Source organism: Saimiri boliviensis, chromosome 8 (genome assembly GCF_048565385.1).
Source record: "Saimiri boliviensis isolate mSaiBol1 chromosome 8, mSaiBol1.pri, whole genome shotgun sequence".
In the NCBI taxonomy this organism is placed as follows: domain Eukaryota; kingdom Metazoa; phylum Chordata; class Mammalia; order Primates; family Cebidae; genus Saimiri; species Saimiri boliviensis.
In genome coordinates, this window is record NC_133456.1 from 29,239,146 (window position 1) to 29,263,940 (window position 24,795).

A 24,795-nucleotide genomic window follows, 5' to 3' on the forward strand; every position below is an offset into this window, starting at 1 on the left:
GCTCCAATAACGACTTGGGTTGAAAGAGCATCTTTTGTGGAAAGATGTTAAAAATAACTTCGCCTTGTATGTGATTGGGTCCTAAAGCTGCTATCACACATGATGGAAAGAAAGTGGCCTTCAGAGGCCCAAACATATAGCTTCAACTTCCCAACATGGCCCTGTGGCAGCCCTGAGCCTGGGCAGTATTTATGATTACCAGGTAAGTAGTAATGTGAGCCCTACTTCACAGATAAGAACACAGAGGCTTAGGTGTGTTAAAGTAACTCAGCCAAGATTACAAAGCTAAAACGCACCAAAGCCAGGAATCAAACTCAGGTCTGTCTGACGCAAGAACCATCGCAGATGTCACCTTAAAATGCCTTAAAGTCTCTAACCTGTTTTTCTTGTCTGTAAGAACAAAACTTATCTAACTGTGCAGGTTATTATTAATGGGATTGTGAGATATCGTAGAAGAAAAAAATAGCAAAAGATCTTAGGGACATAGGTGTTCAATGAGAATTCTCTTCCTTAAGAAATAAATCAGATTTTGTGAAGTTGAACCAAATAATTGCAAAGTGCCTATTTTTTCCTCTCAAGAAATCTACATAAAACACAATATTGTGTAATACATTCTTTTTTTAAACGAAGCTCTATCTCTTATTGGCAACCCATTGTGAATGGTGAAATATCCTATAAGAAAAATTAATGTTATAGGTGAACAGGAGATTTGGAAAAAGGAGAGAAGTTAAGGGTATATGTTATGGAACCAGAATACCCACATTCAAATCCTTGCTCTTTCACTCACTAACTGTGTAATCTTGGGCAAGTTCTCGGATCTTTCTGTGCTTCAGTTTCCTCATGTGTAAAACAGGGATTATAACAAGAAGATGTCCGTAAGACTGTCTGAATGCACTTAGTAACACCCTGCAAAGCTATGCAAATGTAAGCTATAATTACAAGAAGGAGAAGCTAAACTGGGTGCAGTGACCATGTCTATATTCCCAGCACATTAGGAGGCAAAGGAGGGAGTGTTGCTCGACAGTAGGAGTTCAAGACCAGCCTGGGTAACATGGTAAAACCCCATCTCTACTAAAAATAAAAACATTAGCTGGGTGCGGTGGCATGCACCTGTAGTTCCAGCTACTCTGGAGGCTGAGGTGGGAGGATCACCTGAGCCTGGGGAGACTGAGGCTGCAGTGAGCCATGATCATGCCACTGCACTCCAGCCTGAGCGACAGTGAGACCCTGTCTCAAACTAAATAAATAAAAATAAATAAATAAAACGAAAATTAAAAAAAATAAAAAGAAAGAGAAGCTAGAGAACAACAACAACAAAAGTCAGTATATCACAGGTTGTGGGGGACAGAGCATTAGGGAGCTTGGAGGAGGAGGTGTGGCCAACGAAGTCAGATGGTGCAAAGAGATCAGGGAGAAAGGGAACCTTTGAGAGTACATGAATAGCTCTGGCATAAAATAAACCTTAATTAAATAGTGCTTAATTAACATTAACATTGTGTATGTGCAGAAGAGCCCCTCTGAGGACAAACCCAACAGCCCCATGCTCTCAAGATGTTTGAAAGCCCTGAAACTGTGAACTCTCACCACAAACTGGGAGGTTAATTTCTAGGGTAGAGTACTTTATGTACCCCTCTCTCCCCCTTGGCCCAAGACCAGGCAGAGGGAGATCTGAATATGTGACAGAAGCTCCTCTTTGTCCCTTTGCCCAAGGAGTAGTAAGTCTTTCATTCCATTTTAGTTCAGACCATACTTTCTTTCACCCAGTTTTCCCAACTCGTAATCCCAACTCATAAAAACTGAGTTAGGAAAAGGGAGGTTCCTTCAAGTATCCTGTTGAAACAATTTCTCTCAAGTGGGTGGCATACCACATTATCCTGTGCCATGCACCACTCTGATTAATCCCAGGCACAATTGTCCTTCTTTTCCTAAGAAGTCTGCCCCGCTAATTCCTACTGCTCAGCCTTGACCTCTGAACACAAGTGGAACCTCCAAGCTTACCTTGCATATGCTTCAGAGAACTGGTAGTCTGTATCACAAAACACTCAGAAGTGTTTCTCTAAGGTTCAGCTGGACATAGTTTTCACAGGGTCACTCTAAACAATGGTCCAGCAGGTATCCACTGGTCATGTGACACCACCCCCGTCTATTTTTGAATGATGATACAATAGGTGAAAGGAGTAGTGGCACTTTATAGGAACTCTATGAGTTGCTGAGTATTTCTTTACCTAACCTTGCTGAAATTGATTTGAGAGTTTCTATCAAGTGTGTGGCTAAAAAACAGATTATCTCCTCTTTATTATTTTGAAGGTCCCAAGAATATATTTTTCAGCCCATCATAGGTAGAGACTCATGAAAGAATCTCCTTATATCTTTCAAAAACTTGATGTTGCTTCTCTAAAGTTTGGATCACTGGCCTTATTAAGCATCATATCCCAAATAAGCAGGATTATTTATTCAATTTCCAATAAAATATATAAATAAAGAAATAAAACACACCAGAACTGGATTGACAACTGTTAAGCTCTGCTAAAAATGGCCTAGATTATGCCAAGAATGACAGGTTAATAAATATTACCTTTTCTGTCAAAAAATTCAATCAGAGCTGAACTCTCTTCAGGAAAATATTCAACACTGGCTACTCTTCCCCCTCCATTACAGGGATTTTGAAAGAAAAGTTGTAAACTGTAGTCATCAGCACCAGGCGGCAGGTTTTCAACCCTGATTATTTTTGTTACTTCCAGAATTCTTGGAGAAAGTTGAAGGTGTTTAATTGAATGGTGCTTGGTACAATCATCAACAAACCTTGCAGTATCTACAAACCAAAAAAAAGGAAAGAAAATCAGTAAATTATGGTTGTATCTTTATGTTGTATAGAAGAAAATGTCTGGCTATTAACTGAGATAAAAGGAAGAGCTAAGCACTCTATTTTTAGACACAAGATTTTAATACCTATGTGAGAATTTACATACCTCAAACACCCAGTCTCTGAGCAACACACACACAAATGTCTTACCTGGATTACTGCCACTGAGCTGTGTCCCCACTTCCTGCCCCAGCCCTCACCAACCCTCCTGAGGGCTTCCTTACAAATCTCATTTCACTCCTTTCTCAAGCCCTTCCATGGATCCCCATTACCTGCAGGAAAGAGTGTTGACACTCCTCAGCCAGGTGTACAATGCCCTTGGCAATGTGACTCAAAACTAATTTCCAAGCATCACCTTTGGTTATTCCCTGCCATTTATTTTATTTTCCATGTTGCCATAAAAACTAGTCATTATTATTGTAAACCCCCTTCTCCTTTTAAGGGTCTTTCTGTATACAGTTTCCTGCATCTGGAATGCTCTTCAATTTTTTATCTTGGTCCTATTCATCCTTCAGGACTGAACTCAATTGTCTCTTTAATAATAAGTATTGGCCAGGTGTGGTGGCTCATGCCTGTAATCTGAGCACTCTGGGAAGCCGAGGCAGGTGGATCACCTCAGGTCAGGAGTTCAAGACTAGCCTGGCCAACATAGTGAAAATCTCTACTAAAAATACAAAAATTAGCCGGGCATGGTTGCATGCACCTGTCGTCCCAGCTACTCAGGAAGTTGAAGCAGAAGAATCACTTGAACCCGGGAGGCAAAGGTTGCAGTGAGCTGAGATCATATCATTGCACTGCACTCCAGGCTGGGTGTCAGAGCGAGACTCTGATAATAATAATAATCAGTACTGATGGTGGACCCATGATGTGCCAGGCACTGTGCTAGGATCTGAGGACACAGAAATAAATATAACAAGTCCTTGCCAGTGCATCATCTGTGAGGGAGCAAGTCTTGAGAGCAAATAAATTGCCTAATGTAGGATCAAATGAGATGGGAAGACTCATATTAGGAATAACACAAAGATTCCCTGAGTAAGTGGCACTGATCTGGGTTTTGATCGATGAAGAGGGGTTTCCCAGATGGATAGGGAAAGAGCTATGTCAGGCAAACAGAGTATATTCTGGACATTATCAAGTGGTATTTGGAGTATGAACTTCGCAGAAGCAAAACCAAGCCACCTTGTTTGGGTCCCTTTCCTCCCATTTCCCACAGCTTTTTGTTCACAGCTTAGAGAGACAGCTTCTTCTCTTGGACTTTTCTTATTCATTTACATATGGGCTTCCTCCCTGACCCCTGGCTATGAGTTTCTCAAGAGCAGAAACCTGGTTATTCACCTCTGCACCCACAGCACCTAAATCAGTGCCTGGTACATATTAAGTGTTCAAGATTCTGATCAATGAACATAAGCAAGTCCATTTAGTTTTTCCTTGGTAAGATACGGTAATGAATTTGAAATAATAGCTCCCTTTGAGTCCTTACTGTGTCTCAGGTACTATGTTAAGTTGTTGAGTACTTTTTTGTTTTTTGAGACAGGGGTCTTCACTCTGTAACTCAGGCTGGAGTGCAGTGACATGATCTTGGCTCACTGCAACCTCTGCTTCCCAGGCTCAAGTGATCCTTCCACCTCAGCCTCCTGAGTAGCTGTGAGGACAGGTGTGCACTACCACACCTGGCTTATTTTTGTATTTTTTTGTAGCGACGGAGTTTCGCCATGTTGCCCAGGCTGCTCTCAAACTCCTAGACTCAGACAATCCACCCACCTTGGCCTCCCTAAATGCTGGAATTACAGGCGTGAGCTATTATGCCTGGCCCTATGTTAAGTACTTTCCAAACATTACCTCATTCAATCATTACAAAAGCTATAATATTAGGTAGGTATTATTGTCCCCATTTTATAGACAAGGAAAGTGAGTCACAAAGAGCATAATAACTTGGCCAAACTCATATAACTAGTTAAATGGCAGAGCTGGAATTTTGACTCCATGACCTGTGCTCTTAACCACTCCACTGCCATGGCCATGGAATAGTGAAGGCTTGGAATTGGAAAGTGTACTTGTAATGGGTGGTGACAGCTCTCTTCCCAGTCTCAGAGATTGTCTACAAGTCCTGATAATTATCTTAAAGAGCACTCATTTTCTGCATCACACACACTTACCCATACCTACATGTGTGAATGGCCATGAAAGTGCTAGGAAATATCTGGTAAAGTGGTAAGAAGACAGGCTGTAGAGGTAAGCTGCCTGGATTCAAACCCAGTTTGTCCATGCATTTGCACCTTTGTGTTTTGTCTCCCCAACTGCAACATGGGGAACAATAATAATCTCATAAGGTTTTGGAAAGGACAAATAAATACCTGTGAAGAGGCTGGCATAGTACCTGGCTTACAGTAAGCACTCTATGAGTGCGTATTACCATTACCTTCCAGGAGGTCCAGTTTGGCAATACAGATAAATATTTACTTCACCCAGTGAGACAGCACATATGAAAAAGCCAAATCCTTTACTTGGAATCACTTGGACTTTAGATTTCTATTTTGCTGTGTTTGTGGTCTCTCTCACTCTCTCTGCCTCTCTCTCTCTCTCTCTCTCTCTCTCTCTCTCTCTGTCACATACACACACACACACACACACACACACACACACACACACACACACACACGGGCACTCCTGCAATAAAGTTAATTCTATTAAAAATACCAGAATTTGGTTTCAAAATGAATATGCTTCCCTTCAAAATATATTAACTTGGAGACCTATATTAACTATATTAACTTGGAGACTCCTCTTAGTAGCTACTAGAAAGAGTCAAACTTTCAGAGATGTCTCACTAAGAGTCATCTCATGTCCCATGACGTGGTACAAAGAAGACAGGCAGAGGAAGCGTCACTTCATCTTACCTATGTGCTTCTGAAAGGTAACGACAGCAACATCAAAATCTCTTATTACTTCCACTTGAAAATCATCATTAGCGAGGCCACTTATGTTCTCCACTAACAAGATTAACATCATGTCAGTCACATTTGCCTTGAGGTTTTCAAATGCCACCGAAGAGGAAATATTTTCACATTCTTTTGTGACATCTTCCATTTTGTCTGATCCACCATCAAGAGAGAGTTTTGCATCCAATTCTTCTGACGCAGCTGATTTTAGGAAGACGAAAGAGGTACAAGATGTTATAGTTATGTACCACAGTCTTAGTAAAGAAAGCATCGCAAGACACTGCCCTCTTTCCTTGCCAATCTCTTGGCTAACTCGCAGAAAAATAGATCTTGGATGGCTTTTTGCTTTATTTAAATAAAAACAACATGTAACATTTAATTGCCTATTATTAAAGTTCACTTTTTAAAATGTTCATGTTGACAAAATAGGTCTTTATCGTCAAGATTATAGGCATTATAGGGTTAAAAAGATTTTCATTTATTGTTGGTGGGTATATATTTAACCTTTGTGGAAATGAATTTTTTAAATCTGTCCAAATTAGTGATAAGAAAAAATATTCACATTACTTAGCTAAGTAAAGAAATAGTCACTTTATAGAATGATTTACATTATAAGACTATTTTCATATGTGAATTTACATTAAAATTATACATATTTGAAGTTTAATCTTATTATACCCTTTTCTGCCTGGACTTTTTGAGGAACCTAACTTATCCTTCTTAGCACTTGATACCTATTGCTAGCATAGCATCATACTAATATTATTGAACTAAGCTTCTCAAAAGCAAGACATAGGTTTATTCAACCTTGTATTGTTGGCATATGGTATATAATTGAGCCCCAGTAAATATTTCCTGAATTGGGGATTTACTGCTTCGGTCACTAGAGGAAAGAAAGAATATCTGATGATGCTCAAATGTGGGTATCACCTAACACATTATACTCTGAAAAATAGTTAAGTTCCCATCACAGAAGTGAAAAAAAGATCTCTACAGTGAATAACTAAGGAATACACACAGAAGGTGAAATGGCTGTTGCACACAAAGGCTGCTGAATGGCAATCACCCCAGCTGGCTCATTCCTCTCCACTGTTGACCATAAAAGTGAGTTACACATACACCCAAGGACAGTCTCACTGTATGCCTGTCCACTGAAGCATGGTGTATTCAATCCGGTCTTTAAGCATTTTGTGAATAACTATTCAATAGGGGCTCTTATCGTGTTCAAGACCCTGGATGTAAGTAGAGTTGAGAATATAAAAAACATTAGATAACAAATTTATGGATTTTCTACTAGAGGTTTATGAGAAAAATGACATGTGTAAATGTTTGCAGCGGCAGCATAAAATGCTTTGTGTTCACCAAATCCATTTTGTTTACTTCCTGGGCAATATTTCTCAAGTTTTCTGGAGTTCAGTTTCAACAGTAATGTCCCTGCATTTAATGGAATATGGGTGGAAGTGAATTCCACCTTCAGGCTTGGCAAATATAAATCTCCTTAATATGAAACCCCATTCTCCCTTGCAGTGACCTTGGAAACCACATATTGAAGATAATGGTGTCAAAGGGTGCAAGGAGCCTGGGTCCCTGAATGACCGCGTGAAGTGGTTGACACTCCCGCTGCCACCCCGGCTGCCAACTACACTGAACTGTGATGCAAAGGAGAAACAAATTTGTGTTGTGGCCAGGCGCAGTGGCACATGCCTGTAATCCCAGCACTTTGGAAGACCGAGGCGGGCAGATCACTTGAGGTCAGGAGTTCGAGACCAGCCTGGCCAACACAGTGAAACCCCATCTCTACTAAAAATACGAAAATGAGCTGGACGTGGTGGCACACGCCTCTAATCCCAGCTACTCAGGAGGCTGAGGCAGGAGAATCACTTGAACCCAGGAGGTGGAGGTTGCAGTGAGCTGAGGTTGTGCCACTGCATTCCAGCCTGGGCAATTCCATCTCAGAAAAATAAAATAAAATAAACTTGTGTTGTATCAGGTTACTGATTTGGGAGGTTGTTTGTTATAACAATTAGACCACACTGTTGTGTGCTGGCTATCATGCCACCACACACAGTCATGCTAAATTAAAAAATAAGCTTAAGAATAAAATAGGGTTCCCTCGTGCGGCGTGAACCTGAGGGCATCACGTTATGAAGAAATGGGGGGTTTGGTGATTCGCGGGATCAGGAATTTCAACGTAGAAAACCGAGCGGAACGGGAAATCAGCAAGATGAAGCCCTCTCCCGCTCCCAGGCACCCCTCTACCAACAGCCTCCTGCAAACGCAGATGGGTGTCAATCCAGAAATTAAGGGAGCGATTGCTCGTAAAGATGACAAACTACTGTCGTTTCTAAAAGATGTGTATGTTGATTCCAAAGATCCTGTGTCTTCCATGCAGGTAAAAGCTGCTGAAACACATCAGGAGCCAGAGGAATTCAGATTGCCAAAAGGCCAACACTTTGATATGATAAATATTAAGCGCGTTCCCAAAGGCAAAATTTCTGTTGTGGAAGCATTGACACTTCTCAATAATCATAAACTTTATCCAGAAACATGGACTGCTGAGAAAATAGCACAAGAGTACCTTTTAGAACAGAAAGATGTTAATTCCCTTCTTAAATATTTTGTTACTTTTGAAGTCAAAGACTTCTCTGTTGAAGACAAGAAAGCGATAGAACCAAAATGAAGAAAATCACAAAAATTTCCTATGTGTACTCCTCATCTTTCATCCTGTATACTTTCTCATTTTTTGTATATTAACTTATGTTAATTACCAAGTGTTTAATGTTCTTATTGTGAGAACATACTCTTAATTTTTATTGAGCTCCTTGACTTTTCAAGATTGCCCATAGCATGTATTTTGTTTTCTTTAGGCATATTTCATATGTACATGTCAGCATGACTATCAGCACATCTGTACCTTTATTATAAGTAAAAGAATTAATTTGTTATTTTAGGCACATCATGCCAACTTTTAAATTGGTCATACGATCCCTTGGGAAATGTCCTGAATCCCTCATTTAAGTTTTACTTTCCATCTTAAGTGTTTAGTTCATTCTTCGTATCTGATAGTGAAAATAAAAGCTTTCCTGACTCTTAAAAAAAAAAAAAGAATAAAATAGCTACATAAATTAGCACAGAGACAGGTACGACAAATCAGAATGCCTGCTGGGTTAGGGAGGAGTCTAAATGTGTTTAACCCCTGCTGCCACTCTTAGCCATGTGACTGTGGCCATGTCTCTTAATTCTAAAATGAGAGTATAGGACTAAGAGAACTGGGCAGAAAGAATCTTTCCAGCAATACAGTTTTATAACCCTATCAATATTAGGCACTTCACCACAACAAAGGCTTGGTTAATTGACAAAAAAGCGCATCAACAATCAAGCCAAGAGTCCCAGAAAGAGATAAAAGGACTGCGCTGGCATGGAAAGACGAGATGAGAGAAGGAAGTTCAGCAGGTCTTGAAGGGTATGTGGAATTGGGTAGAGAAAAGTGGGATAGAGGGAACTGTGAGCAGCAGAAGCACAGGCAGAGTGCTGCAATTGCATTAAACAATTCAGAAAACAGTGATTTGACTGATGTGCCTCAAAAGGAGCACATTTGTGCAGAATGAAAGAAATGAGGCCAGAAAACCAGACTAGATCCAGAAGGTAGTCTGGACTTTATCTCCCAGCTTGTGGTAAGGTTGAGTCATGGAAGGTTTCCATGAAAAGAATGGCAGGCTATTTAGCAACAGTGCAAAGGGTTGGTCAGGTTTAAGGAGAAGGGTGGCAGACACAGACAGAGCAAGCAAGGAGCTCCTGCCATGCCAAATTTGTGAGGTAAAAAAGGAAGGGCCTGTGGTGAAAAAAGAATGGATAAGGAAAACTTAAAAAAGAAAATGAGGCTGGGCACAGTGGCTTATGCCTATAATCTCAGCACTCTGGGAGGCCAAGGCGGGAGGGTCACTTGAGGCCAGGAGTTCAAGACCAGCTTGGGTAACATAGTGAGACTCTGTCACTACAAACATTTTTTTTAATTGGCCGGGCAAGGTAGTGGGTGTTATTAATAGCCCCAGCTACTTAGGATGTTGCAGTGGGAGGACTGCTTGAGCTGGGGAGGTCGAGGTTGCAGTGAGCCAAAACAGCCTGAGCAACAGAGTGAAACTCTCTCTCCAAAAAAGAAAAAAAAGAATAGGTCTGTGTGACCAGCAGATGTGAAAAGAGAGATTCCTGAAATGTCTAGTAGGTGGCGAGCAGACTATGTACTTCCAGAGAAATGAGGAAACCAGAAAGGGCACTTGCTTGGGGAGGAAGATGACACATGTGGCTTCGGGCATGTTGGCTCTACTATATTTCCCAACAAGAAGGTCAGACAGAAGTTCTGGAACTGAGAGAGGCTATGGATTTGAAAACACCACAATTTCCCACTACAGGTAAGCAGTATTTCTCTGCTCTTCCCCTTCTCTCTTCTCCAGGACCTTCCAAGTGCTGATTTCCACCTTTCAGACCCAGCCCAACTAAGCTTATCCTGGAACAGGACTAGTTCAGTGCTCACATCCCCAATATTGGTGTGGGTACCTTTCCCTGCCCTGTCCGCTCCTGCAGATGCTACAGTTATTGACTTTTTGCATGAGGTTTCAGACATGCCTAGTGCATTCATGGTGCGGTGTCCTCCACTTTCCCCATCTATGAGATCAAAATCCAGTTAGTACCTACCTACTCTCCATCCACACTTTGCTCAGTTCTGAAACTGTCTACCCCATTCCAATTAATTTCAAGAGTCCCAGCCTTAGGGCCATTGTCAGGGATGAGTGTGGAGTAACTATTCAGCAAAGGACCTCTGCTTCCGTTAAAGGAGCCAACTTAAGTGTCTGGTGAAGACCACCCAACTTCCTAGCTGGCTACTATCTTTAGAGTACGGGTCAGGTCAGATAAAAACAGGTTAGAAAATGGGCCTAAAATCCCCAGGACAATGAAAAGTCTACTGGTGGAAGGGGACTGGCGCTTTCACAGGGAATACACTTGGGAGTTCTAAGCAAATTTAGAACAGTGCTAACATGTCAGTTAAGACAGAATTAAGGTAAAATCTATGAAGTCATAAGAAACACAGATGTGATTAAAATTTAGATCTAGGGCTATAGAGCAAGAATATGCAAATATAAAACTACTTCCTACGGATAGCAAGTTAGCAGTTTGGGGGGTTGGGGGAAGAGAAAATAAAACCCACTTCCTCGTCTGAAGTTGAGCTTGAGAGTATACGGCACTTTGGCATCTTGCAAGAGAAAGATAAGGACTTAGGAGATCCTGGCAACAAACACTGGTAGCTAGGGGAGCCAGTTCCACAAGTGAGGAATGGAAAGCAGGAATTACTCTAAAGAGACAAAAAATTCCTATTTCATAAACCTCCTGAGCTGCCTAAGAAAGCCATGCATACTAAATTCTACAGTTTTAACAGGACATCCATATTAGATAAAAATAAGCCATATATCCCTATTCCAATCCTTTTGCTAAATAAAGGCAGCTCTCATTCTAGTGCCATTTTCCAAAAGAGAAAAGTTGCAGAAAACTACATGTTATCAAGATAATTTCAATATTAGAGGACAATGATTACACATGATTCCTTTTCCTTAAAGTTTAGGTATATGTATTACTTTATTTCTCTGGCTCGGTTCATTCAGCGTAGTTCACTGCCTACCCTTTACAGTAGCATGCTTAAAACTATTTGCTTCTTCAGTAAATGTCAGGTGGCATGACAACTCAATGCCCAGATGCTAGTTGAGCACAAGAGTCCACAACAGCTAAGTGGTCCCTGGCTGCTTCCTACAGCAGATGAAATAAGAAGAGCTGCTGTCTTTTGGAGGACTGCAATCCTCCAATCCAATCCTGCACCAGTGTTTGAAAGCCTGTGTTCACGGAGGAGTCACACCTTCCTGTTTTGGCTCCAGAGCACAGCACCCTTACACCCAGTGCCCAGGAAGCAGTGCTCATCAACTAAGCCACATGTCACCCCCATGGACATGTCATGTCCTTGCTTCTCAATGGCCAGCTCGGCACAAGAGGAATGTAAAGGTCAGCTCATCACCACCTCTCTGGCACTTCTTTGCCCTCCCCTCTATTGCAAGGTGTCTTCAAGTCCTCAGAGAGAGCAGTTCCAATCATTATGACCTGAGCCCTAAAAGCTACCCTCCGCACAACTGGCTCAGAATATGAAGATGATGCAGCCCAAAGCAGCTCCCAGCTGAGAACACCCTGCACTGTGGAAGTCGAAAAGAGAGGGCTGACTCCCTCAAGTGCTGCCTTTAACAAATGCAAAACTGCTGGTGAATGTCAAAGTCATCTCAACTGAGATTTTACCTGGTTTTTTGACATCTTCTTTGGTCTTGGATTCCTGAAACACAAATAATAAAGTAGCATTAATACATTATTAACAATTTCTTTACATAAGAAAATGTTCCTGGGACCAGCCTGGAGATGGAGGGTAAGTAGAAATAATAATGAAAAGGTCTGATAATGGTGCTCTTGAATACATGTGGGGCCACACATAGTGGCATATTCACTTTCAAGTCACAAAAATCACCAATGAAGATGAGACACAAGTAACACAAACCTCAATTAACACCAAGCATTTGGGAATATGAGGTACATCCTACATCAGAGAAACATCTTAGCTCATAATTTTTCCCTCGTTTAATATTTATTGAGGCTGGACTTGGTGGCTCACACCTGTTAAGTTCAGCATTTTGGGAGGCCAATGTGGGAAGATCACTTGAGGCCAGGAGTTCAAGACCAGCCTGGGCAACATAGTGAGACCCCGTCTCTACAAAAAAGTTGTAAGAAAAAAAATTAGCCAGGCATGGTGGTGTATGCCTGTAGTGCCAGCTACTTGAGAGGCTGAGGCAGGAGGATCACTTGAGCCCAGAAGTTCAAGGTTACAGTGATCTATGATGGTGCCACTGTATTCCAGCCCGGGAGACAGATCAAGACACTGTCTCTAAAAAAGATAAAAAGTAAATTAAGACTGGGTGTGGTGGCTCACACCTGTAATCCTAGCACTTTGGGAGGCCAAGGCCAAGTGGATCACAAGAACCCAGGAGTTTAAGACCAGCCTAAACATGAGAAAACCTCAACTCTACATAAAATACAAAAAATTAGCCAGTCATGGTGGCATGCACCTGAAGTCCCAGCTACTGGGGAGGCTGAGGTGGGAGGATTGCCTAAGCCCAAGAAGTCAAGGAGGCAGAGAGCCATGATCATGCCACTGCATTCCAGCCCGGGCAACAGAGTGAGACCCTGTCTCTAAAAAAGAAATATATAAAATTGAATAAAAATAAAACATTTAAAACATTTACTGAGTGTTTACTATATATAACAAGCACTGTGCCATGTGCTTTACAGAGATCATCTTGTTTAACCCTCATAATAATCCTACAATCTATTGTTGAATCATTATTGTTACTATTCCATTTTACAATTGGGGTAATACTTAATGCATGTAGTATGGATTGCTGTCTCCTCAAAATGACATAGAAAATAAAACAAATGTAATAAGTTCCAGGTTATAAAGAACTCAGGAGACAGACCCCAAATTTTATATCACAAACCACCATTACTATAACCCCCAAGTCTTGACTTTTCCAAATGTGCCTAAAATCACATAAAAAGTACTCCCTCCTGCCTTATCCCATACTACCACACCCTACCACTGCCCTCATTCCCCATACATTTGTAATCTGCTTTTCTCGCTGTAGTTTGCTTCATACTTTTCATTCCACTATATTATTTTTCTCATGGTGAACTCCATCTCACACGCCTTGGGAGAACACCCTAAATCCCTTTTACTGACAACTAAAGTTTACTTGCCTTTGTTTGAATTTCCTCCTCAACAACATCAGGAATTTCATCTGGGGTTGCAGGTAACTGGACAGTTAACTTGAATGTTCCTTTTCCTTGCCATACTAACTCATGATTCTTTCTCTCCAGAACCTTCTGCCGAACTGAAGTGTCCAAATGAAGGGAAAAAAAGCCAAATGACAAGCAATCTTTATTTACAAAATTACTGTATGATTTCTCTGGGCTGCATTACTGTCAATCAATCACTTGGTCAGTTTCTCAAGAGAAGCTATGTGAAGTAAAAAAGGAAGAGTTTAGCAAGCAGACATGGATTTGAATTTCATCCTTAAACTTATTTTTTTAACATTGAGCATGTTCCCTAATAAGCTGTACTTACAAAGCTTCAGTTTTCTTGTCTATTTGTAAGGTTAATGGAGATTGTTTTGTACGAGTGCCGTGTGTATTAAATTGAGGAAACATTATAAAGAACTTGGTACAGGACCTGATATTCAGGAGGTACTCAAAAGGCAGCAATATTTATTCTGTACTGAAGTGAATTAAATTAAAGCATCCTCCAAGGAGAGCCAGTGAAGACTGGGTACAGGGACATGGCATGATGGCAGTCATGTTTCAGGAAGGTGGCTAGGTGGATATATGCAGGAGCCTAGTTAGAAAAAGGCTGTAATGAAATGGGCCTCACATTTGATAGTAAAAGGAGTATAAAAGAAGGGAGAGATTTTGCAAAAAATAAATTAACAAATAAATAGATTAACACATCAGACAGCTTGGCTGTAGTGAAACAGCTAAACAGTGGACATAAAGAGTCCAAAGACCTGGATTTGAATTCCAAATCTGCCACAAATAGCTGAGTGAATACCTTAACTTCTCTCAACTCTCAGCTTCCTCACTTAAAGTGGTGTCCACGAATGTGCTCTGTAACATCCTCAAGAACGATGCAGATGTGAGTTACAATTATAAAAAGGAGCAGCCAAAGAGATAAGAAGAAAATCAGCACATCTCAGTCCCTGAAGAACAGGAAAGAAGTGAGTTTCAAGGAGGTGGTCAACACAGTCAGAAGGTGCAAAGAGGTTAGGGGGAAAGGGAGCTTTTGCCACAGTGCCCTACGGGTGACAGGTGTAGCTCTAGCGTGAATGTTGGGTCACCATGCTGTGTTCTGATATGGCTGGCCTGATGAGGTCAAAGATGTAGGTCAGAATCTTTCATAAAGAGGGCATGATAGCTTTCCCACCTCAACCCTCTGTGAAGGGTGTGGAGGAAGTGGGGTCTTAACTGGATGCCAACTCAGAACCAGACCTCAGAAACAACCTAAGAAGAAGCTCCAGATTCTAAGCTCACTCTTTATGAGGAGGGCAGATGTTTCCACACAAACGCTTGAAGTGGTTTACTAAACAAAGGTGGGGATTGAGGACTGGATAGGACCCTGAAGCCCAGCAACAAGCTACATCTTGTAAGCCAAGTTACCTAGAGTCACGGGCCTCTGTGCTACAGTCCTTTTCCTATTCCCTAGATTTTGATAAAGTCCTGTTCAGGCATCTAAATGTGCCAGTCTGTACTCAGATGGTGGGCAATATTTATGGGCACAAGTATTTCAGGAGAATAATTTGTAGTAATATGGGTATATGATCAAAAAGGAGAAAGTGAATCTGGGAGGAAAAAGCTGAAACTCTTATGTCCAGCCTCCCTTACCCATGTGGACAGTCTTCTGCCTGCACCAACCTTAGATCATCAACATTTAATTTTATTTAAGGAGACGACGGGTTCCCTTACCACAAGGAAACTGACAATAACCAGGAACCTAAATATGTCAGGAAAGTATGATAAAATAGACACATCTGAAACAGATGTTATGTCAATGTACACCAACTTTTCAGAAATCCAGCGAACTATATAAAAGTGAGATATGGCTTCCCATTCCTTTCTATTTGCTATACACAAATACAGAGAAGTGCTGGTGGGCTCATTCTTACAGTTTATATGAATCAAATCACGTTATGCTACGGGCCTGCACCTGTTGAGGCCACTTCTTGGCATGGAGGACAGAGGGTGGAGAATATCCTCCACAGAAGAAGAATGCATTTCTGGGACTTCAAGGGTGGGTCATTCATTGTTAGCAAATTCCTGCCACCTTGTTACTGAGAAAGTGGTTCCTCAAATAGGAAACTGAAACTGAGAACTTCGACCTTGCAAGGTTTCGAGTTTGTTGTTTTTTGGGGTTTCTTTAGATGGAGTTTCACTCTTGTTGCCCAGGCTGGAGTGCAATGGCGCGATCTTGGCTCACTACAACCTCCGCCTCTTGGGTTCAAGTGATTCTCCTGCCTTAGCCTCCCAAGTAGCTGGGATTACAGGCATGCACCACCATGCCCAGCTAATTCTGTATTTTTAGTAGAGATGGGGTTTCTCCATGTTGGTCAGGCTGATCTCAAATTCCCGACCTCAGGTGATCTGCCTGCCTCAGCTTCCCAAAGTGCTGGCATTGATTACAGGTGTGAGCCACTGGGCCCGGCCTAAGGTTTAGAGAGTTTTAATAAGTTTTGGGTCATCTGTGCTGGGGATAAGACAAAAGGGGCCACTGGAGCAGCCTGGGGGTGGAGAAAGAGGGGGGATAGAGAAAGAAGAGTCGTGGTCTGGGGCCAGTCAAGGACAAAAGCCCAGCAGAAAGACTGAAATCTTTTCTGCTTGGAGGGCTAGAATTGAGTTATCATCACAAAATTATGTTTTGTGCTATTAGTACTTTTATGCTTTTTAAATGTTGAATAGTTATTTCTCTTTTTGTTCATTTGGGGTTGTCAACAAACTACAGAAATTCTAACACTTTAACACATCAAGGTCACCTGGGTTGTTGGTTAAATATGCGCTTCCCACCCACCCCACACTCATTGAACCTGAATCTCTAAGACAGAGCTAGGAAGGTGCCTAGTTAACCTGTTCTCCAGGTCATTCAGATGCAGGTGAGACCTACTCCTAAGGATAGTGGAATCTGAAGAAGAAAGAAGCATCCTTAAGGGCCAGATGGATGATGATGTTGACCTCTGAAATCAAAGCGGGAAAAACGCTCAAGGAAAAGTGACACCCGAAAGGGAAATGACAAGTATCACACGGTTGCCTCTGAGCTCTCCTTGGTGAAATTAATCCTAAGAAAACATGATATTTTGTTTTCATAAGGGCCATGAGCCAAGCATGGCTCCTTCCTTCCTTCTGTGCATCGTTCTTTTTCTGTTTCCTTTTCAGATCCCTGCTGGGGCACTCCAACTGCACGGCCTGGGCCTCAGCATCCTTGCCTCTCATCTGGCCCAAATGCTTCCCCAAATCCAGCGACATGAAGGCGTAATTAGGAGTTGACTAGATCCCGATGGGTCAGCATCCATCTATAAGATGCCGGTGGAAAAGGCGCCCATTCTGGGAGCTGCAGGTCACGGGCTTTCCACTGCAGACCAGGGAGGCCCTTGAACCAGCAGATCATCGGTGGGTTCTTGGCCCTTCCTGAACGGGAACCGTAGTGGGGAGGAGGGAAGAAAGCCCCTTAATGGCCTGTGAGGAGGAAGCTTTACCGACTTTCCCTCCAAAGCTCAAATCTCGCAACCCACAATCACTTCAGAATGTCATCCTTGCTCCCAATCTGAGGCCCACCCGAGACTGAGGGAAGAGGCCCCGGCAGGCCCTCAACAAAGAGCCTGTTGGTCGATCGACAGCCCCTCCAGCGTGGACGCTGCGAAGCCTCTACGCTGGCCTTCAGGCCGTGTGACTTCACACAGCGCCTCTGCCCCTCTCCCAAGTGACCCCAGGACCACTGGGAATCTCCAAGGCCCCCGAAGAAAACCTGTGACTTGTCACGTTTCTTAACCGGCTTCTTTCCCCACATAATAATAACAGGAAAAGACAGGAAAGGATGATAAGAGGATACCCTCCCTTCAACAACAACAATAAACAGTAACACCACCGCAACAGGGAAAGACAGAAAAGGATCCAGGAATCAGGACTCGCTGGAGCGGTTCCGCCGCCACCTCCAGGCCGCGCAGTTAAGCGCCTGGAAACGCAGGGCGCGGGGGAACCGCAGCGCCCCGGGTGCCCTCGGAGTTTTTTCTGACGTCCCCGCCCCCGCCCTGGCCCCCTCCGCTACAGCAGCCCCAGAGCCGGGAGGGACCCCCTCCGGTGCGTGCCCCTCCGCCGTTTCCCCGGAGGAAGAGCAGACGTGCCCCCTCCTCAGCCCACCCCTTGCGCCCCTCACCGTCCTCCGGGTAGAAGAGCACCAGGAAGCGGGACGGGCTCTCGGGATCCTGGCGGACCTCACACTCGCCGCCTCCCGACCTCTTCGGGCTCTGGAAGTACATCTGCAACTTGGTGCTCAAGTTCTTTGGGGGGTCGGGGCCCCAAGAGCCCTCGACCAGCAGCGGGAAGGAGCCAGGCACCGCCATCCTCAGCCCCGCTCTCCGCCCGACTGCGAGGGCGGCGCCAGCTCCGGGCGGCTAACTTTGACTCTTTCGCTTTCGTTTCCTGGAAAACTCCCAGGCCTTGGTTTCTTTTTGCCTTCAGCCTAACACAGCGGACCCAGGAATGGCCGAGTCATCCCCCGCCCACCTCCCCACCTTCGCACAGCCAAGGCCAAAGTAACCCTTTGGGGCCGGCCAGCTGCGCCGCGGGAAGGCGGCCTCGGCCCACCTGTGCCCCGCGGGCTCCCACGCCCCCTAGTAACTCCCGGCCCCGTGCCGGCCGCTTGCCCCGACTGCAGATGAAGTCAGCAGCTGTGGGACACCAGAGCTTGAGTAAACACAAGGATCAGTTAATTTTTGCCCCCAGCCGACCCTTTACAAAACAATAAAATGACTCGCCAACTGTGGCCCTTTTAGAATGTCTGCAGCCTATTTGGGGGCATTTTCAGCAATCAATGGGATTATCAGAATTTTAGGTTGCTTTTCCTGTTCTGCCTTCTGTTCCTTGATGCGGTATATTACACATCTAGAAATGTGTGAGAAACAATTATACTCACAGTTTTTTGGTGGAATATTTACTAGGCGCCGTGCACTCACTCACTCAGTCCTCGCCGAGCTCACGGAGCTATGGTGAACACAGGGGGAATAGGTGCTCTGGGAAAGAATACACAGGTGTTCCTGGAACAGATGACTACAGGCTCCTGGCCCAGCTGTGGTGGCTCAGGGAGGGCTTATGGGGCGGTGACATGTAACCTGATAACCCCAGTGATATCAGCCTCGGAGGGCTGGGAAGTGGGGTTCCACGGTGTGATTTACACATACAGGATCACTCCGGCCACGGCGTGGTGGCTAGAGTGGAGGCAGAGAGGTCAGCCAAGTGGCTACCATAGTGTCCCAAGTGAGAGACAAGAGTGGCTGAGACCCGGGTGCTGGCAGAGAAGAACTGATAAAACGAGGATTCTCAATTAATAGTAAAAGCAGGATTTACTGAAGGATGTGAGCCTTGAGAGAAGGAAAAGCTCAAGGATGACTCCATGGTCAGCCAAGGATGGCCCGCGCAAGTGGCTGGGTAATAGTTGGCAACTGCAAGAGGGGAGAGGGGAGGCCAAGTGGTGGGGAAGAGGCTAGGGCTGTGTGTTTCCTTGACCCAAAATAAAGGAGTCTTGTAAGTCGAGGGTGGGGGGAGAGGGGATTATCATTCCATGCTACCGATACCTCAGGTCAGAGAAATGTCTTCTGGACTGCTTGGGACCGGCAAGCACTGTCTCCTGGTGAGGAGGGAGGAGAGGGCAATGGCAGCTACTCAGGACTGAAAGGGAAGGAAGCAAGCAGAAGCAGCAAGCGTGACAGGCTCTTTGCAGAGATGTGACTGTGAAGGGGAAGAAGGAGCCAGGCAGCAGCTTGTGGGGTTACAAGATCGGGCTGAATTTCAGAATGAAGAGAACCAGAGATGGGCCAAAGGGCTTACCTGGCTTTTATTTCGGCTCTGTAACAATGCTAAACAGTAGACAGATATTTTCTCCTGCCTCCAGCTTGCTACCTGCAGATGGCGTTCATCATCTGATCCAAACTGCTCTGGACTGCCCCCCCCCCCACCCTGCTCCCCGCAAACACACCGCAGCACAGCTTGCGAAAGAGGGGTGGACCCGCGCCCTCAGCCAAATGCGGTGACTGTTTCTCCCCAGGGCCTTTCCATCTCACTCTAAACCACAACTAAAATCGGCACTCCTCCTCTCCCTCTTTCCCCTGAGTTTGGGGTTCCAGAACTCAGCAAACAGTTTCCCTTTTTTCTCACATCATTATTGTATAAAAATAAAATCAGGGTCATTTCTGGATCACTTTTGAGGCTTTAATTATCAACAACAACGTATCTTACCACTCGAAGTCTGCTTATGACACCTGGATGGACTGGGAGGGAGCTATCAGAGGATCAGGATGGCAGGTCTTGAAAGCCAGGGAAGGAAAGTTCTAGAAGGAGCAAATTGCTGAACAGCATTAGCTCCTGCAGTACTTTATTTTCTGTAAGTTATTTTCCCCCTGTTCACTTGAAGTGTCCCACAGAATGTTTATCCTCTCACAATTCTGTCTCCTGTGGGTATCTGCCTTCTGATCCTTTCTTCCTGGGAAGCACGGTCTTCTCAGGGCCTGAGGTGGGGGTGCCCCTCTGCTGTAGAAGTGGCCGTGTTCATATCGCTGTTCCTTAGTTCTCCTTCCACCTCACAGCCACAGCTCATCTTAATATAACAACCTATGTCTGCATTTTTGGCTGAACTTCCCTTTCCCTGCTTCACCTAAATTCCTTCCGTCTGGTTTCTCTACAAACTGCTGTAGCCTAGCATCGTGCTCCTTTGAGCTTCTCTGCAAACTAGCATCAGCCTCCCCATTTCTCCCATTGAGGTGTAAAGGAAGGAAAGGACTACTTTGCCTTCTGTCCTGAATCAGCGAGTTGTAGGTACCTCATGCCCACCACTCCACCTCATTTTGCTCCTGAAACTCCTGGCCCAGTCACCCCGAAATAAGACATGTCCATAAATGAAGGGAAAAAGCACTCCCAAGAAGTTCCACGGTCAGAGGGAGCCCCCTGATGGACACATCACAGTCTTTGGCTTTACTCCTTATGCTCAAGTCCCTTATTGGGAGCTTTATCTTCTTCAAACCTCCATAGGGACAGTCTCCATACCCCTCAATTAGCCAGACAGTAATTCCTAATGGTTCATTTTCCCAAATAGAAGTAATTTCGTTTCACCAGTACTACAGTTGAGTGGAAGGTGAAGGCAGCTTCTCCAGAAGAGTCCAGAGTAGACTTGATCCTTCCATGTTTGTGTAAAGACCTTTCCTCGTCATCCAATTAGGTAACCATTGAATCAAACATACATGTGTATATCTCAAGCATTCATTCTCAGTATAATCTAGATCATATTTTTTAAAAAATAGAAACACAGTATTTTATTATCACACTATGCCAGTAATGGCTGTTAAATATTGAGCCACCAGATTTTTGAAACAAAGTTTCCATAAGTGTTATGTTTGTTATAAATTATACTGATATAATGGTTGGATAACACATAATTTACAAATAATAAAATATATAATACTCTATTGTAGTTTCTAAATACCAGCAGAAACTGGACCCCTTTCTGACACCTTACACTAAAATTAACTCCAGATGGATTAAAGACTTATTAAACATAAAGCCTAACACCATAAAAACCCTAGAAGAAAACCTACGCAAAACCATTCAGGACATAGGCATAGGCAAGGACTTCATGACTAAAACAGCAAAAGCATTGGCAACAAAAGCCAAAATAGACAAATGGAAGCTAATTAAACTCCAGAGCTTCTGTACAGCAAAAGAAACAGTCATTAGAGTGAACCAGCAACCAACAGAATGGAAAAAATTTTTGCAATCTACCCATTGGACGAAGGACTAATATCTAGAATCTACAAAGAACTAAAACATATTTACAAGAAAAAAAGAAAACAAACAAACCCATTCAAAAGTGGGCAAAGGACATGAACAGACACTTTTCAAAAGCAGACATTTATGAGGCCAACAAACACATGAAAAAATGCTCATCATCACTGGTCATTAGAGAAATGCAAATCAAAACTACATTGAGATACCATCTCACGCCAGTTAGAATGGTGATCGTTAAAAAATCTGGAGACAGCAGATGCTGGAGAGGACGTGGAGAAATAGAAAAACTTTTACACTGTTGGTGGGAGTGTAAATTAGTTCAACCATTGTGGAAGACAGTGTGGCAATTCCTCAAGGATCTAGAAATAGAAATTCCATTTGACCCAGCAATCCCATTACTGGGTATATATCCAAAGGATTACAAATCATTTTATTATAAAGACACATGCACACGTATGTTCATTGTGGCACTGTTTACAATAGCAAAGACCTGGAACTGACCCAAATGCCCATTGATGATAGACTGGACAAGGAAAATGTGGCACATATACACCATGGAATACCATGCAGCCATAAAAGCTATGAGTTTGTGTCCTTTGTAGTGACATGGATGAATCTGGAAACCATCATTCTCAGCAAACTGACACAAGAACAGAAAAACAAACACCGCATGTTCTCACCCATAGGTGGGTGTTGAACAATGAGAACACATGGACACAGGGAGGGGAGCATCGCACACTGAGGTCTGTTGGGGGGGACTAGAGGAGGGGCAGTGGGGGGTAGGGAGATTGGGGAGGGATAACATGGGGAGAAATGCCAGATATAGGTGATAGGGGGATGGAGGCAGCAAACCACATTGCCATGTATGTACCTATGCAACAATCCTGCATGTTTTGCACATGTACCCAAAACCTAAAGTGCAATTATATATATATATATATATATATATATATATATATATATATATATATCAGTTATATGCCTGAATTAAAATAAATTAAATCCCTATCCTACAAATCAGCTTCTTTCCTAAATCCCATAATCTGTTAGTAATTTAAAGGCATGAACATGAAAGAAATTTCAGTATAAATGACTCTCTTTTTATAGTAGGCAATGTAGCTAACTTAAAACAATTTTGGGGGGATACAGCAGAAGATGAGGATAATATTCCAGTTATCTTTCCCTGCTTAACAATCCTCCCCCAAATTTAGTGGTATTATCCCTCGAGATTTTGGGGGTTGACTGGACTAAACTAGGCAATTTTTTCTCAAGAATTGAGAAATTTGTAATCAGACTGTGGGTGGGGCTGGAGGCATCTCAAAGGCTACTTACGCATCTGGTACACAGCCTAGGATAACTAAAAAAACTGGGGGCTGGAACCCCTGGAACTCCTCTGGCATCTCTATCAATATATGGGCTCACCACATGATTTCTCCAGCATGGTGCCTTCAGAGTAGGTGAACTTTCAACTTGGTGGCTCAGCTCCTAAGGCATGTTGAGAGAGAGCAAGAGAGAGGCCAAAGCTGTATTGCTTTTTATGACTTAGCCCTTAGAAGTTATAGTTTCACTTCTCAAGCAATCTGTTGATTAGAAGTGAGTCACAGCCTGAACAACATAGCTAGGATCACCTGAGCCCAGGAATTCAAGGCTGCAGTGAGCTATGATCCCACCACTGCACTCCAGAGAAAAACCCTACCTCTAAAAAAAGTGAGTCACAAAGTCCAGTTCAGAGTCAAGAAGAGGAAAAATAGACTCCACTTCCTCATTGGAGGGGTGTTTAAGAATTTGCAGATATTTTTCTTTCGTTTCTTTTTTTTTTTTTTTTTGAGACGGAGTTTCGCTCTTGTTACCCAGGCTGGAGTGCAATGGCACGATCTCGGCTCACCGCAACCTCCGCCTTCTGGGTTCAGGCAATTCTCCTGCCTCAGCCTCCTGAGTAGCTGGGATTACAGGCACGTGCCACCATGCCCAGCTAATTTTTTGCACCTTTAGTAGAGACGGGGTTTCACCATGTTGACCAGGATGGTCTCGATTTCTTGACCTCGTGATCCACCCGCCTCGGCCTCCCAAAGTGCTGGGATTACAGGCTTGAGCCACCACGCCCGGCCTCGTTTCATTTTTAATTTTTTTTTTTTTTTTTTTTTTTTTTTTTTTTTTTTTTTAGACTGGGTCTCACTTTGTTACCCAGGTTGGAGTGCAGTGACTCAATCATGGCTCACTGCAGCCTCAATCTCCTGTGCTCAGGTAATCCTCCCATCTTAGCCCCCTGAATAGCTGAGACTACAGGCACATGCCAACACACTTAGCTAACTTTTAAATTTTTTATAAAGACGGAGTCTTGCTGTGTTACCCAGGCTGGTCTTGAACTCCTGGGCTTAAGTGATCCTCCTGCTTCGGTCCAGACATTTAAACCACACATACTCCAAATCTTTTCCTTTGGATTTGAAAAGTGATTGATCTTCCTTTGTTTCTTGGCAGGTGTTACATCCTGGCAAATGAACTGAGTTTCCATATGTATTCTAGAAAACAGTAGTTAATTACAAGAGCTGACATTCATTGAGGGCTTACTATATGTCAATCATTATTCTAAGTCTCTTAAGTTCTCTATCCTGTTTGAATTGTGTTTCACTTGATATCTAAATAAGATGTCTGAAATCCTCATTCAGTGCACTGTGGAAAGGCCCAGAGCCCTCTGCAATGCCTGTTTTCAGGGGCCTACATCTTTCCAGAGAAAGTCCACAACTGAAATCTGCTCCGTGGCTCCTGCCTCTGTGGTCCTGTTTTCACACTGCTTCTGCTCTAGAAATACTCTCCCATTTCTTACTCCCAAATTATCACTAATATGCGTACTGAAGATTAATTACATCTCAATGTAGGAATCAACTCCCAAGTCTAAGTTCACACATAGCTATTTCTAAGAATTAATTTATCAGCCATTTCCTGTCCAAACCCTTAACAGTTAACATGGAGAGTTCCCCCCACCTGACTCTCCCACTTGAGATCAGAAGTCATAAGTTGGTGGCCACCAAACTGAAGCCTGCCCCGAGACCTGCTTTCGAAAAATTCAAGTTAGATTCTAACATTTTAAAAGTGTGAGTTTTCATATAAAACCTCAGATTTACAGCTTCTTTCTGGGAAAACAAACAAACAACAACAACAACAAAAACAGATGGTTTGCCATCAGCTTCGACCAAGGGTCCTGGCTCCAGTTCACTGAAATCTCCATTTGGCTCACTTTGCTCATTGGCATCCCAGCCCCTCTAGATATTTGGGTTTGCAACCCCTTGCCCTAAGATCCACCTCCTCTGATCACCCCCTTCC

General features: G+C 43.4%; 3 protein-coding genes across 5 annotated transcripts in view; 1 reads left to right on the forward strand and 2 right to left on the reverse strand.

The window, feature by feature from the left end:
• PARP14 (poly(ADP-ribose) polymerase family member 14) overlaps positions 1-18,087 on the reverse strand; it is a 53,257-nt gene extending 35,170 nt beyond the window's left edge. Inside the window, exons 1-5 of one of the 3 annotated variants that reach the window (XM_003941656.4) lie at positions 17,855-18,087; positions 13,639-13,772; positions 12,133-12,166; positions 5,761-6,003; positions 2,576-2,812 (exon numbers count right to left, since the gene is read on the reverse strand). In XM_003941656.4, the coding sequence (XP_003941705.3) occupies positions 2,576-2,812; positions 5,761-6,003; positions 12,133-12,166; positions 13,639-13,772; positions 17,855-18,041 (835 nt within the window). In that variant the 5' untranslated portion in view covers positions 18,042-18,087. The remainder of the gene's footprint in view (positions 1-2,575; positions 2,813-5,760; positions 6,004-12,132; positions 12,167-13,638; positions 13,773-17,854) is intronic. The other 2 variants (XM_074404247.1, XM_074404248.1) reach the window with 2 other exon arrangements.
• LOC141585353 (NADH dehydrogenase [ubiquinone] 1 alpha subcomplex assembly factor 4-like) lies at positions 7,916-8,661 on the forward strand. Its single transcript, XM_074404251.1, has one exon. It carries the CDS (start codon positions 7,955-7,957, stop codon positions 8,480-8,482), a length of 528 nt encoding a protein of 175 aa, XP_074260352.1. The 5' UTR covers positions 7,916-7,954; the 3' UTR covers positions 8,483-8,661.
• A 5,498-nt stretch (positions 18,088-23,585) lies between the features above and the next one.
• The window catches only part of PARP15 (poly(ADP-ribose) polymerase family member 15), a 50,413-nt gene continuing 49,203 nt past the window's right edge, over positions 23,586-24,795 (reverse strand). The window contains exon 13 of the mRNA XM_039477219.2: positions 23,586-23,993. The gene's annotated coding sequence lies outside the window, so the exon portion shown is untranslated. The remainder of the gene's footprint in view (positions 23,994-24,795) is intronic.

Bases quoted from the DNA above. Each gene is read 5' to 3' on its own strand.
- LOC141585353 (XM_074404251.1), top strand. From the start codon at position 7,955: ATGGGGGGTTTGGTGATTCGCGGGATCAGGAATTTCAACGTAGAAAAC.